Source organism: Hyperolius riggenbachi, chromosome 4 (assembly GCF_040937935.1).
Source record: "Hyperolius riggenbachi isolate aHypRig1 chromosome 4, aHypRig1.pri, whole genome shotgun sequence".
Classification (NCBI taxonomy): domain Eukaryota; kingdom Metazoa; phylum Chordata; class Amphibia; order Anura; family Hyperoliidae; genus Hyperolius; species Hyperolius riggenbachi.
The window spans coordinates 401,230,808-401,248,732 of record NC_090649.1 but is presented as its reverse complement, the minus strand read 5'-3'; the positions used below and the strand labels follow the sequence as shown (position 1 = coordinate 401,248,732).

At 42.7% G+C, this 17,925-nt stretch overlaps 1 protein-coding gene across 1 annotated transcript in view; it reads right to left on the bottom strand.

Annotated features, from left to right (window-relative positions):
* Positions 1 to 17,925, bottom strand: part of ACOXL (acyl-CoA oxidase like) — a 486,411-nt gene that overhangs the window by 210,831 nt on the left and 257,655 nt on the right. Inside the window, exon 13 of the mRNA XM_068232279.1 lies at positions 6,658 to 6,747. Within this exon, the coding sequence (XP_068088380.1) occupies positions 6,658 to 6,747 (90 nt within the window). The remainder of the gene's footprint in view (positions 1 to 6,657; positions 6,748 to 17,925) is intronic.

Sequence of the window (17,925 nt, the reverse complement as noted above, 5' to 3'; positions counted from 1 at the left end):
CCTGTGACGTCATGACGTCGATGACGTCACGACGGTCGTCACCATGGCGACGGGGGAAGCTCTCCTGGAAATCCCATTCAGAACGGGATTTCCGGACGGGTGATTGCGCCGGCGGCGATCGGAGGGGTGGGAGTCCCTCCCACCCCTCCGATCACCGCCGCAGGGAGGGGGGAATGCGTACGTTAAAAAGGGGCGCTGGGAAAAAAGGGCGCCGGGTTTTTAACGATAAGCATGGATAACGTTTAAAATTGTATTGTACTGTATTTCGTTTAAAATTAATGGTTTTTAAAGTTATAAATCATTAAATAATGTGCATTAAATCGGCAATTGTAAAAACGTTAATCTTTCGTTTAAATAGTGAAACGTATAATAACGTTTAAATTTTTTTTTACTAAGTAACCCTCCCTGTACCTACCCCTAACCCCTAGACCCCCCTGTTAGTGCCTAAACCTAAGACCCCCCTGTTGGTGCCTAAACCTAAGACCCCCCTGTTAGTGCCTAAACCTAAGACCCCCCTGTTGGTGCCTAAACCTAAGACCCCCCTGTTGGTGCCTAAACCTAAAACCCCCTGTTGGTGCCTAAACCTAAGACCCCCCTGTTGGTGCCTAAACCTAAGACCCCCCTGTTGGTGCCTAAACCTAAGACCCCCCTGTTGGTTTTTTCGTTTAAAAATAATGTTAAAAAAAAAGCACTGTTTTTCGTTTAAAAAGAATGTTTGGAAAAAAATATTGTACTGTTTTTCGTTTAAAAATAATATTTAAAAATGTATAAATCATTAAATAATGTGTAATCATGAGAAACAGTAATAAAACATTAAGTCTCCGGGCACCGCTTTTAAAACGTTAGTTTTCTCCGGCGCCCTTTTTTCCTATCGGGCGCCCATTAAACGATATTTATTATAGGAGTGAATGGCGGCGCCCGATTTGTCCACTAGCCTCAGGCGCCCGAATTTACTGTTTCCGGGGGGAATCATGTAGCTAGCGCTAGGCTAGCTGCATGATAAATTTAAAATAAAATTTGCAAAAACCGTTCGGAATCAGAACGCCAGGCAGGTTAAACTGGTTGCAGTATATATCAATTCCTCTATACAGAAGTTCTTTTTTTTCTTTATACGGTTAGTTGTTTTCTTCGGTGGAGGCACTTATCAGGGTGCTTGTTTGGAGACTCATTGCAGTTTTTGCTAGCTGAAATATTTGAGACAGCTTTCTGTATCCTTCCCCTAAACCATGATGGTGAACAATCTTTGTCTTCAAGTCATTTGAGAGTTGTTTTGAGACCCCCATGTTGCTACTCTTCAGAAAAATTAAAAGAGGAGGGAAACTTACAATTGACCACCTTAAATACTCTTTCTCATAATTGGATTCACCTGTGTAGGTAGGTCAGGGGTCACTGAACTTGCCCAGCCAATTTGAGTTTTAATAATTAGTTCTGAAGGTTTTGGAATCAATAAAATGACACCTGCCTAGTTTTGTTCAAACAAATATTGCACACTTTCTGTAAATCCAATAAACTTAATTTTACTTCTCAAATATCACTGTGTGTCTCTCCTATATGATATATTTAACTGACATTTTTTTATCGTCACAACCAACGATTTATACAGCAAAAATCATGACGATTAACAAGGTTGCTCAAACTTTCGCATTCCACTGTACATGCTCAGTTTACAGTGCTCTGATTTGGAGTTTCTCATGTGTAGTAGAACTCACAGAGAACCATGTGATCAGTCTGATCAGGTAATTGACTTACAAGGCTCTAATATCCCTTCTGCCTCCTGTATAGGCTAAAGCATGGTGTACTTGCCGCAATTTTTTTTTGACAATTTTGCTTTAAGTACTTCTATACTTTACAATAAGGGGTGCATTGTCCAGTTTGAAAAAATAATGTAAACAAAGGTATTTGTAATTTGGACTTTTACAGTGTATTCTATTAATAGTTTATGGCTACTGTCAGATGTACATTAGCTACAGGCATACTGTAAGTACTGTTTTTCATGCAGCACGTGTTGGGAATTTTTTAAGTTCTCTACCACAGAAGTATAATTATTATATTGGGCAGAATGACTCATACAGCCAATCCACATTATTTGCATAAACGCCAAGCATCAAAAAGGACCTCAGACATTTAACACCACATCAAAGATAGAGTTTCTCCATCACCTACACAAATTAAATAAGAACCAGTCTCTGGCTCATTTAAAAGCTAGGTGCTTTGGGTTTGTAGTTGTACAGAGTACATCAGTCAGATAAAAGTGATGATGGTCATCACAGAATTACCAAATGTACCAAAAACGACATGTTCCCGTTATGGTATTTGTAAATAACAGTAAGAGCAATCTTTGAAAGAAATCAAAAACATTGAGAAACTTCCAAAAACTGTAGCACTCCTATTGGCCACTTGGCCGCTTGACCCACATCCAAAAGGAGAAAAGTAAAATGACGTATCAGCTACTCTAGCTACTCAACCGTTGGTGCTGTCTGAATAGAAAGACTTCAGTTCTGTCACAATGGGCTCGATTCACAAAGCGGTGATAACCCAGTTAAAGACTTTAGGCGTGATAACCATTTTTATCACGCCTAAACTCAGTTTAGGCATGATAAGTTTAGGCATGATAAGTTTAGGTGTGATAAGTTTAGGCATGCTAAGTTAAGATAAGTTTATTACGCGCGCAAAGTCCCGCACGCAAAGCAGCGCCATTAAACTCTATGTAAAGTGCACCAGACTTTGCTAGCGCAAAACTTTTGATCAGCTGTGCACTGCGGTGCTAACGCAGTTGGTGCTTAAACTTATCACGCCTAAAAACTTATCACACCTAAACTTATCATGCCTAAACTTATCACACCTAAACTTATCATGCCTAAACAGAGTTTAGGCGTGATAAAGGGCTTTTCACCACGGTGCTAACTATTAGCACCGCTTTGTGAATCAGGCTGTTGTTAACACAGTTGCAGTGCGGTGTTACTGCGCTTTGTAACACAACTTACTGCACTACAATGCACCACCCATGCAACTTTCACAGTGTTGCAGATGCATTGCAGAATAACGGGATGTGGCATCATAACCCACTAACAGTAATGCTGAAGCATACTTTTCATTGACTATATGCTTCACTGTACCCAACACAATGCAGGTATAATGTGCTGAGCCGTTGTATTGATCCATTTCATTCCTACTCAACAGCCATAGTGAATGTAGCCTTAGAGGCAGAGGATAAGCAGGACAGCCAGGCAATGTGTATTGGTTAAAAGGAAATAAATATGGCAGTTTCCATATCCCTCTCACTTCAGATTCTCTTTAAATTTGATGTGCAACTGTCACAGTCTAATTTATATTAACGTAAGAACAGCAAAAACATGGCATGGAGGGTGGTAATGAGTAGGATCAGATCCCATGAATGAGGAGTCCTCCGCTGCTCTATTTCTCAGACTTCAATACCTGGCAAGATGGGCTTGGTGCCCTATAAAGGACCTGGAAAATATTACTTCCTCACAAAGCACCAAGCTCAAAGCAGGAATGAGGTGCCCAGTAATGTAGATGCAGTTCTTTGGCGAACTCCAGACTTCTGGACTTTCTTAAACTACACTGAATCTTTCAACATGGAACACGGGTTGACACCCCCCTCCCATTTCACAACTGGTTAAATAGCTGCCATATGAAAATGAAATCTATACACACTGAGGATCACCTAAAACATGGAATTTAATCTGGGACACATGGAAAGAGATTGGTCTTTTGCAACTAAATACTATTTTGCTTGTGATCGATCCCTGGATCTTTGTAATATCCTTTATTGTACTAAATGCATGTGATACTGTGTCTATGTGATATTTATACAATGCAGAACCACGTACTGTTCATTTTTTTGTGCTTTCAATAAAACATGTTTTTTTAAAGAAAAAAAAGAAAGGGTATCACTTCCTTCAAAATCTTGTGCCTAACATAATCCACAAGTTGCATATATCATTACACATGCTGACGTTTGGTCACAGATGACCAGGAAATACTGACAATATAAATACTTGGTAGTGATGCTGCAGAATCATATTGAAAAGTAAGCACTGCATGGTGAGTGGTAAGATTCCACATAACACAATCTAGGGACTTCTTAACATAGCCTTGTTGGAGTACTGGGCAATGTGTATCCATCCAATTGACGTGTACAGGGTCAACTAACTGCACCATATAAATATATGCCTGGAATCATTTTTTTCACAGTACCACCTTGCCTCCTCAGATATTATAAACAGCTGTGTATTATGAATGGAAAGCCCTGGCAAGGACATGGAAGAGACCGTGCAGAGAAGTGAGCAATGCTCTATGCCACTTTCAGTGTGAATGGGACCTTCCCTTTAGTGGAGATGGGACAAAGTTTAACTTTTAACTTTGAAACTTAAAGGATACCCAAAGTGACATGTGACATGATGAGATAGACATGTGTATGTACAGTGCCTAGCACACAAATAACTATGCTGTGTTCCTTTTTTTCTTTTTATACCTGAAAGAGTTAAAGAGAACCCGAGTGGGTTTGAAGAATATTATCTGCATACAGAGGCTGGATCTGCCTATACAGCCCAGCCTCTTTTGTTAACCCAAACCCCCCTAAGGTCCCCCTGCACTCTGAAATCCCTCATAAATCACAGCCACGCTGCTGACAAACAGCTTGTCAGAGCTGGCTGTGTTTATCTCTACAGTGTCAGTCTGCTGCTCTCCCCGCCTCCTGCAGAACTCCAGTCCCTGCCTGCATCCCTTCCCTCCCTGCTGATTGGAGGGAAGGGACGTGGGCAGGGACCGGAGCTATGCAGGAGGCGGGGGAGCAGCTGAGACTGACACTACGGATGTAAACACAGCCTTACAGCATGGCTGTGATTTATGAGGGATTGCAGAGTGCAGGGGGACCTTAGTGGGGTTTGGGATAGCAACAGAGGCTGGGCTGTATAGGCAGATCCAGCCTCTGTATGCAGATAACATTCTTTAAAAACACTTCGAGTTCTCTTTAAATATCAGGTATGTAAATATGTATACACAGCATAGTTATTTGTGTGCTAGGCACTGTACATACACATGTCTATCTCATCATGTCACATGTCACTTGGGGTATCCTTTAAAGCTGCAGATTCATGCCTCTTACAGTGACACAGTATTCCTGGGTTCCTATTCTTCATTTCTATATTCTGAGACTAAAAGTGCCCATTAATGATGCAGATTAGCAAATGATCGACCTTCCAATCAATCAGATCAGATAGTGTTTATGGTGCCAATTGACAATAAATAAATAATTAATTTACCAATCATTAATTAGCTTTTTGGGCTAATTTCATTTGAAATGATCAGATTGGTTGAATTTTGAAACCTGTTTATGGGCCGATTGATGCGTACATATGATACGGCCGCCGGTGAGTTGGGCTCTCCCTGCTGCCGCTAAACTTCCCGGCAGCGTTACATATAGTTCCCCCTCCGAGTTGTAGCAACTCAGAGGGAGGTGGAAGCTCAATCATTTGCCAAAAATGAATCATTAATGGCACCTTAAGGCTAATTTCACACCGGGGACCTGCACCTTCTTTGACTTACATTGTGTGCATTGACGTGTGCGATTCTAGCAATGTGCTGCATATTCTACATTGTATCAATGGAATCTGTAGCATCGCTTCACAACTGATGATGGGGCAAACTGTTCATAGACTTTGAATCGCACTTAGCCACAGTGGTCAAAACAGTGTCCTTTACAACACATTGCATTAGTGTGAAAATTCCGGAACTAAAGTATGTATTGCAGTGCCACTTGTTGAAATGGACACCAGGAGATGGCGACAGTTAAAATATCTGTAATGTAATATGACCATCACTTTACCATAGACTTAGTAAGCCCCCTCACATAACCCCCCACCTAATACCTATTGTTAAACTTTCCTCCTAATGCCTAACACTAACCTGCTATCCCAATGCCCCCAGCACCCAAACAACTGAAGCACAAAGTACCAGTTAGTTTCAGGTACATAGTGCTCCCAACTTACCACCTCGGCACACTATTGCTGAAATGTTGCATTGGTGTCTATTAGTCTGCCTAACCCAAATGTGTGCAGTTCGATTGGGCAGCAATGCTATGTCTGCATGAATCTCTGCTATCCTCTGGCACCAAGCCTGCTGGGCTGGATTTTCTTCGCTCGATCACTACTATGTATGCAAACAGGAAACAGAAATAGCCTTGGGCACATCCAAATGGCAGCCTGGCAACCGATGAACCAGCAGCCATGCAATGTTACCCGCTGCCAGCTTTTCTAATTTGTTTGCCTGCAGCTATTGCTGTATCGTGTTGATTTCAGCACTGGAACGTCCTCTACCCCTCTCCACCTTCACCATTCACATAAATTAAGATGGCCAGCCTGGGTAATCATGCTCTTTTGTGCCTGGGGTACTATAGCTGGACACAAGTCCATCAACCATCTGAAGTGTGAGCTCAGCTTTATTCTGTGACCGTTCTCCATACTTGCACTTTCATTGGAAGTGACAGCAGAGATATGTGAACATTCTAATACAATGAAAGGACATTGTTAGCACAACTTACAAAAGGCAGGCAACATTAGCTGTAATCCCTTATGTCAAAAGAAAAGTCAACATTTATAAATGACAAAGCTGATGTAATAAAAGTAAACAGTATACCTGTAGCATGACGACATTGTCACCTTCGAATGTGACAAAGACATCAGAGTCACATTTCAAACCAGGTATTCGGTTTTCCATCATAAAGCCCTGAAAAATAAAATATCAAAGTCTTTTATTTAACAACGAAAGTATCAAACTTTGTTTAAAGATTCACTCCTACTAAAAATCTATATAACATATATTGAGGTCGGTTTTAAAATTGAGATGTGTGTTTGTGGTGCACAAAATCACAAACATATGACCCTGTGCCAGAGTGCGCCGACAGGGTCATATGCATAGCGCCCCCACCTGCATGCTGTACAGCAGGATAGAGGAAATAATAATAATAATAATGGCAGTATTTGTATAGCGCCTTTCTCCTGTCGGACTCAAAGCGCTTGCGAGGCAGCCACTAGAGCGCACTCAGTAGGCAGTAGCAGTGTTAGGGAGTCTTGCCCAATGAACTTCTTACTGAATTACTGGCTTACTGAACAGGCAAAGCCGAGATTCGAACCCAGGTCTCCCATGTCAGAGGCAGAGCCCTTAACCAGTACACCATCCAGCCACTGCTCACACTCACTAATGGATCAAACCCAGTATGCCTGAAAGGGAGTGTATCAGCAGGGTCAGAGGGAGGACACCCTCTATGTACTGGCACATCCAAAGTAATACTTTATTGGTTCCATAAAAAAAAGCAAATGGTCAACATTTCGGAGCCATCTCGGGCCCCTTTATCAAGGCAGAATTTACTCACAGGCAACAAACTCTGTCAGCTGCTTTTGCAGACTCTCTTGTGAGAGAAGTGGGAGAAAGGCTCCTCTATACACTCGCACTGGGCGATATGTGTTCAGCTAATGGCCGCATTGGAATGCCACGTAATGTGCTCTTGAGTATGCGACGGCTCGGCGATGGAATGGGTAGTACGGCACAACGCAAGTGTGCTAGGACCCATTGTCTTGCATTGCCGTTGCACTACCCTGTGGTAAAACAGGGTAACGCAACATAGGTTTTCAATATAAGTGTAAAAAGACCTAAAACCTAGGCTGTGGAGTCAGTCCAAAAATCATCAGACTTCGACTCCTCAGTTTATGAAACCACTGACTCCAACTCTTGACTCCAGGTACCTTAATTGCTCACTCCTCAACTTCGACTCCATAGCCCTGCCTAAAACCCAACACACAAGTGTTGTTAAAGTAAACTTAATGCTAGGAAACTCCCTTCAGGTTTGATACTTGAAGGAAGGATCCGAATAGCATAGAGCCTTCCTTTTCCTCTGTCCGGTCTGTCACTCTACCGTCTTCCCCCAGTGTAGCTATTCGACATGTGCAGTCAAAAAGTTCTTCATAAGTACGTGCATCGACGAGTAGTTCCGAGGATAAGCGTATCCGTGGAATAGTTACACCCAGGGTCAGTGCTGGAACGACAGGCCAGATGGAGGAAGGGGCAGGCTCTGTGCTAGAGTCTTCCCATTGCTCTAACCTGAAGTGGGTTTTCTCACTTCAGATTTGCTTTAAATATTATAGATCTTGCTGCTGCTATAGCTTTTGAGTAAACTTGCTGAAAACCATGGCAATAGTACACAGCTTGGTTGAAAATATTTCTCAGAATTCTCATCTGTTTGTAGTATTGTAGGAAGTAATTTTTTTTTCTGCGACAATGCATTCATTCCTTACACGGGGAGGTGTGGTTTTGCCTGTTCAGGTATTTTCATTAAATCATATTCTCACTGTGGGTTTGTGCAGCATCTGCAGTATCACTTTGGTTCTCCAATGATCTACATACACAACTTTAGCTTGTAGATCACATATGAAGTCTACATACTGTCACCCAGCATGGTCCTGTACTCCTCACAAATTCCTTGGCACAACATTGATATGCAGAGTATATAGTCATGTCACTAGCTGTCCCTCAGAGGAGCACACAATCTAATTCCTACCATAGTCTTATGTCCCTATCATAGACTAAAGTAAATTTGGTGGAGCAATTAACTTATCAGTGTGTTTTGGGAAGTAGAATGTAACCCGAGTGTCCAGAGGAAACCCAAGCATGTATATATAAATTTTATGTTCTGTGAATAATAAAGCTAATCAAATGAACTCTGTGCTTTGCAGTTACATCAGCCAGTTACTATAAAGTATGAATTTCATGTCAAACCGAGGCCTCAACACTTTGTTACTTGTCATAATAGTAAAACTGTATGTTTTTAATGTACTTGTTCAGTATACATAGTACATTTAAGGAGAGGGGTATGTGTTCTGAATAAATCACCTGTTAGTTGACGAGCGGAAGTCCCTTTGCTTGCAGCAATTTCTTATAACACAAACAAATGATTAAAAGAAAAACTTTTTTAAAAAAAGGACAACAATGTCTTCTTGCTATAAAGAGGTGCGAAAGCTGTACCAGGTAACATGACCTCAGACTCTGCCAGGAGACAGACAGCACTGTGAAGTTACTCAATTATGGAGAGAAGAGCTGCAGCTGTACTCTGGGGATCTATGCGGTATTTGCTCCTGATTGGATCTGACCCCTATATAGTTCCAGGATTTAAAGGGATCCAAGCAGATTTTTTTCTGCAGTTTGTCCTGGTTTCTAATAGCTGTAGGAGCTGCCATTTTCCCCTTCCCCAGTGTGAAACTGTTTGAAGCACAGTGTCTTATCTCCCTGTCCCCTGCCGCTGAAAGCTTTTAATTGCTCATGCCACTGCTGATCACAGCAGTCCTTATCTGTTTGCTCTTTCTGTGGATGGCAGGCCACAGCAGTAGGGCAATAGTAGGAAGTAGGGCTCTAACAAACATTTAAATGTAAAATGAAGAGGTAGAATGGAATTTTTTCAGTAATGAGACACATTGTTACCATGTATTTTTAATGTGCTATTGAGATGCCCTGGGGGAAAAAATGCTCAGTTCATTTTACGTGGTACAAATACATAGAGTGTTTTACAGTTAGATTGCACATGGGCACTGAGCTACATTGGCAATTATATGTAGAAATTCTATCTGGTACTACTGTATCAATAACAATCATTACGGTTGGCCATTATTGCAAATGTGCACAAACCTCTAGGTCCTCTAATGTTCAACCAACCTTAGTAAGTCCTCCCCTCTGACACAAGAACCAGAGTGCTGACCAGAGTGATCATAATAAGACAAGAGTGCAATCAAGGGTCGCCTTACAGCGAGGCAGATAAATCACATCCAGATGGATCATAGCCAACCACAAGTACTTGCTAAAGGTAAGAAGTTCAGATGTTAATTAAAAGGCAAGTGACTGCACCCACCCAAGTCTTCTCCTGATGGAAAAAAAACTAAAAAAAGAGAAAGGCCACTGCTTAAAATACAGTAAAGCAAACTATATAACAAGCAGTAGATTTGGTTTTATTAAATTATACATCACAAGAGTCATTTCTGTGCTTTTCCCCTCGCAGATGTTTTGAAAGAATTTTTTATTAGTTAAAATAAACCACAAAACCCCAAAATGAACACGACGTGCAGGGAGAGGTGAGGCATAACCAGCTGTGTATTATGATGTGAAGTGGAAAATCTGAGGATAAGCAGCACTGTCACGTGAATACGGCAGGTTTTGGCATTTCAAATAAACAATAAAATAAATCTATAAACAGTGTTCGGAAAAAATAAAAGTCAAGAAAATTACACTGGTGACCGTTCCAGGAAAAATCATATTTAGAGGAACCTACTTTTAATGTTTTTGACGCTTCACTTCCCCAGGAACCTCATTATGTGTTATAAGAGGAATAACTTTGAAGACGAACACAGTTTTAAAAAAATCCTGTCTGAATTGTGGAAAGTAGTTTACAGCCATTGTCACCATGTCTCCATTTTTATTGTTTGAGTGGCAACATTTTTAAATTTTGTCAAGATAATACCAAGTTTTATGGAAAAACGAAGATAAGCTTTGTGTAGTAAAACAAAACAAAAAACATTTTTTTTTAATTTAAGCCTCAAGGGATTGATTAAAAACCTTTTTTTCCAGTAATTTTAGGCGCCCACGCTTGTGACCGAAAACATTTTAAGCACTTGTGACCAAGGAAACGCGTTGCCTATAGTACATTAATATGTATACATTTTTCATTAACCAATGGTTGTCCTTTTGAGAAAAAAAGATATTACAGAGCGCCTTCACCAGTGTTTTTTTAGAAAAGTCCATACACGAAGGAGCGCTTAGTCAAAAGGACTTACTGGAATCCTCACCACTAATTCAGAAGGGCAACCAACTAGCATCTGCACCAACAGACCTGGGAGCGGGAACGATTATATTCCCACAGGCTTAGACTGTGGTTGCAAGTTTTGCAATCCACCCTTGTGAGTACTAATACTTATGCACGTATTCTTTAATTTGCACCACTGTCCAACGACACTGCACCATTGGGCCTCTGGTCTCTCTCATCCCACAGATACTTGGAGGTTACGGATAACCATCAAGCATTAAAAACCCTTTTTTTCCAGTACCACTGTCCTATTCTTCAGGAGTGGTAAGACTAACAGTACCTCTCCTTTTAAACTGGTTTTAAGAATTTTATACACACCAGGCGCCTCAACAGCACCTAATTTAGGAGGTAGTCGTTTTTAGTGTTATCCTAGAGTACTTCAAGGGAGTGTGACCAGCCGGTTCCTGTACAGGAGACATAGAGAACCGTGAGATGACAGTCATCTCCCCCGCAGGCTTGCACGGTGGATGCAAGGGTTTGCAACCTACCTACTTACTGTAAGGATCCCTCCTGTAGTGTATTCTGTCCGTTGCAGTGGGGCTGCAAACGGACAGTTCTGGCTTGCCTGCTTGCATTCGGTTGTGCATTTGCAATGAATCACGTTGTCATTTGCAAGTGCTCTACAGTTCTGGGCAGCTCAGGATGCTAGCATCATTCCACCAATTGTTTGCTGCAGCTGAGCTGCGGCCAGATAGCCCTGCATTTCCTGCAGGCATGTTGTTTCATAATACTGCATGTATTTCCTATGAGAGTCCTTTGCATTCACAACCAGCTAGCAAATGGTAATCAAGCCAGCTCAGGATTGAATGATTACCATTAAAGGGGAACTGAAGAGAGAGGTATATGGAGGCTGTCATGTTTATTTCCTTTTAATCAATACCAGTTGCCTGGCAGCCCTGCTGGTCTATTTCTCTGCAGTAGTATCTGATTAAAACCAGAAACAAGCATGCAGCTAGTCTTGTCAGATCAGACTTATAAGTCTGAACCACTGAAACACCTGATCTGCTGCATGCTTGTTCAGGGGCTATGGCTAATAGTATTAGAGGCAGAGGATCAGCAGGGCTGCCAGGCAACTGGTATTGTCTAAAAGGAAATAAACATGACAGCCTCCATATACCTCTCTCTTCAGTTCCCCTTTAAGGTGTGGAGATTTGCATGCTTGCATCCATTGGTCGATGCCGGCATAAAAGTCTGTCTCCCCTTTTAGACCTCGCCCATCATAGCGATCACTATGCTGGTCTGCTGGGCACTGTGCTACCCTGTATAGTTCTGTTATTGTAGTTCCAGTGGCGTTCCTACAATAGGGCGCAGGGGGGCATGGCGCCCTGGGTAACAGACAGCCAGGGGGGTGTCGCCACGGCCCCCCATTGTTGCAGTGCAGGAGGGGAAGAACAGCGCTGGAAGGAGGGGTGACAGGGATAGTGGCAGGGAGGGGGGACAGATCCCCCTCTCCCTCACCAGGGTCCCCTCCTTCTGCCTCTCTTCCCCTCCAAATGACATCAGGGGCAGCGTGCAAAGAACAATCAGGGCGGGCAAGCGGGCGGGCAGAGACTACTCACTTTACTTCATGCGTTCCAGCAGCTGGAACGCTGCGTCGCCGTCACGTGCCTCTTCTGCGCCTCCAATGCGTGTCACAGCATTGGAGGCGCAGAGGCAAGTGACGGCGACGGAGCGCTCCAGCTGCTGGAATGCAGAAGCAAAGTGAGTAGTCTCTGCCCGCCCGCTTGCCCGCCCTGACTGTTCATTGCCCGCTGCCCCCACTGTCATTTGGAGTGGAAGAGAGACAGAAGGAGGGGACCCAGGTGAGGGGGGATATGTCCCCCCTCCCCACCGCTGCCCCCACTGCCCCTCCTTCTAGCGCTGCTTCCCCCCTCCTAGAGCATCTATACTGGGGGCAACTAAACTAGCTATACTGGGGTCAACTAAACTAGCTATACTGGGGTCAACGAAACTAGCTATACTGGGGGCAACTAAAGTAGCTATACTGGGGGCAGCTATACTAGCTATACTGGGGGCAACTATACTAGCTATACTGGGGGCAACTATACTAGCTATACTGGGGCAGCTCTGGGGGCAACTATACTAGCTATACTGGGGGCAGCTATCCTGGGGGCAGCTATACTAGCTATACTGGGGGCAACTATACTAGCTATACTGGAGGCAACCATACTAGCTATACTGGGGGCAACTAAACTAGATATACTGGGGCAATTATACTAGCTATACTGGGGGCAGCTATCCTGGGGGCAGCTATACTAGCTATACTGGGGGCAACTATACTAGCTATACTGGGGGCAACCATACTAGCTATACTGGGGGCAACTAAACTAGATATACTGGGGCAATTATACTAGCTATACTGGGGGCAACTATACTATCTATACTGGGGCAGCTCTGGGGGCAACTATACAAGCTATACTGGGGGCAACTATACTAGCTATACTGGGGCAGCTCTGGGGGCAACTATACTAGCTATACTGGGGACAGCTATACTAGCTATACTGGGGGCAGCTATACTAGCTATACTGGGGGGAACTATACTAGCTATACTGGGGGCAACTAAACTAGCTATACTGGGGGCAAATATACTGGGGGCAACTATACTAGCTATACTGGGGGCAACTATACTATCTATACTGGGGCAGCTCTGGGGGCAACTATACTATCTATACTGGGGCAACTATACTAGCTATACTGGGGGCAGCTATACTGGGGGCAACTATACTAGCTATACTGGGGGCAACTAAACTAGCTATACTGGGGCAACTATACTGGGGGCAACTATACTAGCTATACTGGGTGCAACTATACTAACTATACTGGGGGCAACTATACTAGCTATACTGGGGGCAACTATACTGGGGGCAACTATACTATCTATACTGGGGCAGCTCTGGGGGCAAATATACTATCTATACTGGGGGCAAATATACTAGCTATACTGGGGGCAACTATACTAACTTCATTGGGGGCAACTATACTAGCTTCACTGTACTATCTATACTGGGGGCAACTGTACTAGCTATACTGGGGGCAACTGTACTAGCTATACTGGGGGCAACTGTACTAGCTATACTGGGGGCAACTATACTAGCTAATACTTTAAATTACAGTTAGCTCTGCCCTCATCCGGTCATGACCACGCACATTTTTCGCCGGTTGTGGCCACAGCCATTTTTTTTAAACGGTGGGTGTCTTTTAATGCTTAGCACCGGGTGCCAAATGCCCTAGGTACGTCACTGTGTAGTTCAATGTGACCTTATTACTTATGCTTTAGCTAGTTCTTGATAAATATATATGCAAACTTGCTAATATATATTTATCCATAAGTTGAGTCGTTTGTTATTTTCTTTATTCGAGCCACGGAGATTTCTCAGTTACTGTGTTAGCTAGTCAGTTTAGAACATTTCGGTAGGTTGCGCTTATCGTGATCACCCGTGCTTAGCTAGCATAGTTGTGTTGCTATTAGTTACGTTCTTTCCTGTAGTCTTGCCTGTGTGGATGCTTGCTGGTGACTTTTGTTAGCCTGCTTGCTCTGCTTCTGTGGAGGTGACTGTGAGCTGCGGTTGCTACTAGTTACGGTCCAATCTATAGTCCTGTCTTGTACCTGTCTGAATGCTTGCTATTGCTAAGGCAGTGCAACATCGCACTGCGCTGCCATTGCGTCTTATTTGTAGCGATATCAGAAGCCCAGAGCTACAGTTGCTCTGGGCAGCCTGTGTAGCCTCTTCCATTATTCAGCTACCAGCCTTGTTGCTCTGGGTGGTCAAAGTATAACCCAAAAGCATTACACTTGTGATTTGTAAACAGACAGTATTGCTTATGCACACAAGCATTACACTTACACACACAACGATTGCATCTATACAAAATGAAATTGACAGGTTAACAGCAATTGTGACGGCTTTAAATCAAAGGTGATTATCTTATTGGACGGCAGAACCAGAACTTTTGGTTGTAAAGCTACGTACACATGCGATAACTGTCGGCTAAAAGGGGTGATAATGACTGTTTGAGCCAAAAATCCTTATGTGTTTACAGCAGCAGACGATCAAAATTGCTCAGGCATCCGGGGGCCGCCAAGGATCCAGCCTGATCACAGTAATGCTCGGGCATTGGGGATCATTAAAGATCTGACAGGATGGATCCTTGGCGGCCCCCCAATGCCTGAGAAATATTGATCGTCTGCCGATCGATCCACTGATTGAAGCTGCTCTGCCATCCATCGATCATTGTCCCTCTGCTCCACTCCACAACAACAGAACACATCGCTAGCCTTAAGGCTTGGGATGCATCTATACAGCATCCTTCACTGAATTGTCGCCCAAGGGATCGTTTCCCGTTCGCAGATGGGTGACAATTATCGCATGCAGATGGGTGACAATTATCGCATGTGTGTATGTACAGTGCTGCCAATAATTATTCATACCTATAGCAAATTTTGACTTAAAGTTACTTTTATTCAACCAGCAAGTAATGTTTTGATGGGAAATGACATGTGTCTCTAAAAAGATAATAAGACGATGTACAAGAGGCATTATTGTGGAAAAAAACATTTCTCAGCTTTTATTTACATTTGAGCAAAAAGTGTCCAGCCCAAAACTATTCATACCCTTCACAAACTGTCAGTCTGTGGGAAAATCCAAAGTTCTATACCATTCCAAATAGTCCAAGCTTTCCTAAAGTATCCTAATTACCCTGATTAATTGGGAACAGCTGTTTAATCAACTTAGCAGGTGAAAAACAGCAACTCACTGCAGCTGGTTTGTGGACAGTCATGGCTAAGACAAAGGAGCTGCGGCTGCGCATTGTGGCTGCTCACAAGTCAGGAAAGGGCTACAGGGCCATTTCTAAATGTTTTCAAGTTCCAGTGGCTACAGTGCAAAGTATTATTAAAATGTTCAGCACTGTTGAAAATCTCAGAGGACGTGGTCGGAAGCCAAAAGTGACAACCGTGCTGGCCAGGAGGATAGTGAGAGAGGTGAAAAAGAATCCAAGGATCACAACCAAGGCTATCCTGGTGAATGTGGACTCTGCTGGTGGCAATGTCTCAAGGCAGACAATCCAATGGACACTGCACACGCCTCGGTTCCATGGATGCAGACCAAGGAGGACGCCACTTCTCCAGATAAGACAAACAAAAGCTTGCTTAGCCTTTGCAAATGCTCATCTGGACAAAGAAGAAGACTTCTGGTTTTCTGTATAATGGTCAGATGAAACAAAAATTGATTGTTTGGTCATAATGATGTTTCCTTCATTTGGCGTAAAGAAAAGAGAAGCCTTAAACCCAAAGAACGCCATCCCCACTGCCAAACATGGTGGTGGGAACCTAATGCTTTGGGTACGTTTTTTAGCCAATGGACCAGGGAACCTAATCACAGTAAATGGCATCATGAAAAAAGACCAAAGACAAATAAGACAAAGACAAAGGAGATCAGTGAGGACCTGCGGCTGCGCATTGTACCTGATCACAAGTCAGGAAAGGGCTACAAGGCCATTTCTAAATGTTTTCCAGTTCCAGTGGCTGCGGTGCAAAGTATTATTACAAAATACAAGATGTTCCGCACTGTGGAAAATCCCAGAGGACGTGGTTGTAACCCAAAAGTGATACCAATGCTTGCCAGGAGAATAGTGAGAGAGGTGAAAAAGAATCCAAGGATCACCACCAAGGCCATTCTGGTGAATTTGAGCTCTTCTGGCGGCAATGTCTCAAGGCAGACAATCCTGCACACTCCTCGGTTCCACGGATGCAGACCAAGGAGGACGCCACTTCTCCAGATAAGGCACACAAAAGCTCGCTTGGCCTTTACAAATGCTCATATGGACAAAGACGAAGACTTCTGGTCTTCTGTGTTATGGTCCGATGAAACAAAAATTGAATTGTTTGGTCACAATGATGTTTCCTTCATTTGGCATAAAAAAGGAGAAGCCTTCAACCCAAAGAACACCATACCCACTGTGAAACATGGTGGTGGGAACCTAATGCTTTGGGGGTGTCTTTCAGCCAATGGACCAGGAAACCTAATCACAGTAACCAGCACCATGAAAAAATAGCAATACACGAGATTTCTCAATGACAACATCAGGCAGTCTGCAGAGAAACTTGGCCTTGGGCACCAGTAGACATTTGTTGTATGTTTTGGGTCATTGTAATGCTGAAAAGTGGTGAAGAAATGGTTAGCAGACACCAACATTAATGTTTTGGAGTGGCCCAGCCAGAGTCCTGACTTGAATCCAATTGAGAATCTGTGGAGGAAGCTACAGATCAAAGTGATGGGAAGAAGACCCTCCAACCTGAAAGATTTGGAGATGAATGAGCAAAAATACCTGTGGAGACATGCAAAAAGCTGGTCTGCAATTACAGGAAGTGTTTGATTGCCATAATATCCAATAAAGGCTTTTCTTTTGATTATTGAGAAGGGTATGAATAATTTTGGACTAGACACTTTTTGCTCAAATGTAAATAAAAGCTGAGAATTTTTTTTTTTTCCAGAATAATGCCTCTTGTACATCGTCTTATTATCTTTTGGAAGACACCTTTGTCATTTCCTGTCAAAAAAAATACTTGCTGGTTGAATAAAAGTAACTTTAAGTCAAGTTTTGCCAGGGGTGTGATTAATTATGGGCAGCACTGTAGCTAAACGGAAGTAGAAAGATAATTTTAAAACATTAAAATGATTATTGTTAGATACTTTTGTGATCATTTTAAAATCAACAGATTAATAAAACTGCTTTAACATCCAATCATGTGTGGCTATCGTTAGACAAGATCCTTCTGAACTAAATGTGGTAAAGGATCTTTGGCTAGATAATTTCAACAACAGATATTCAGTTGCTTAAAATGAGATCACCTATAAATAACTTGGATATGTACAGATAATGAACATTTGACCACCAAAATGACTATTATAATTTCATCTTATGTCTGTATATGCATTCTCTGTCTACAGTGCCTATCAAAGGCACAAGCAAAAAGCAATCTGCCATGGTAAAATTTTTCCGCTGATTGCTTTATCCATGCATGCAACAGGAAGCCTCCTGCTTCTCTTCCCTCCTATCCA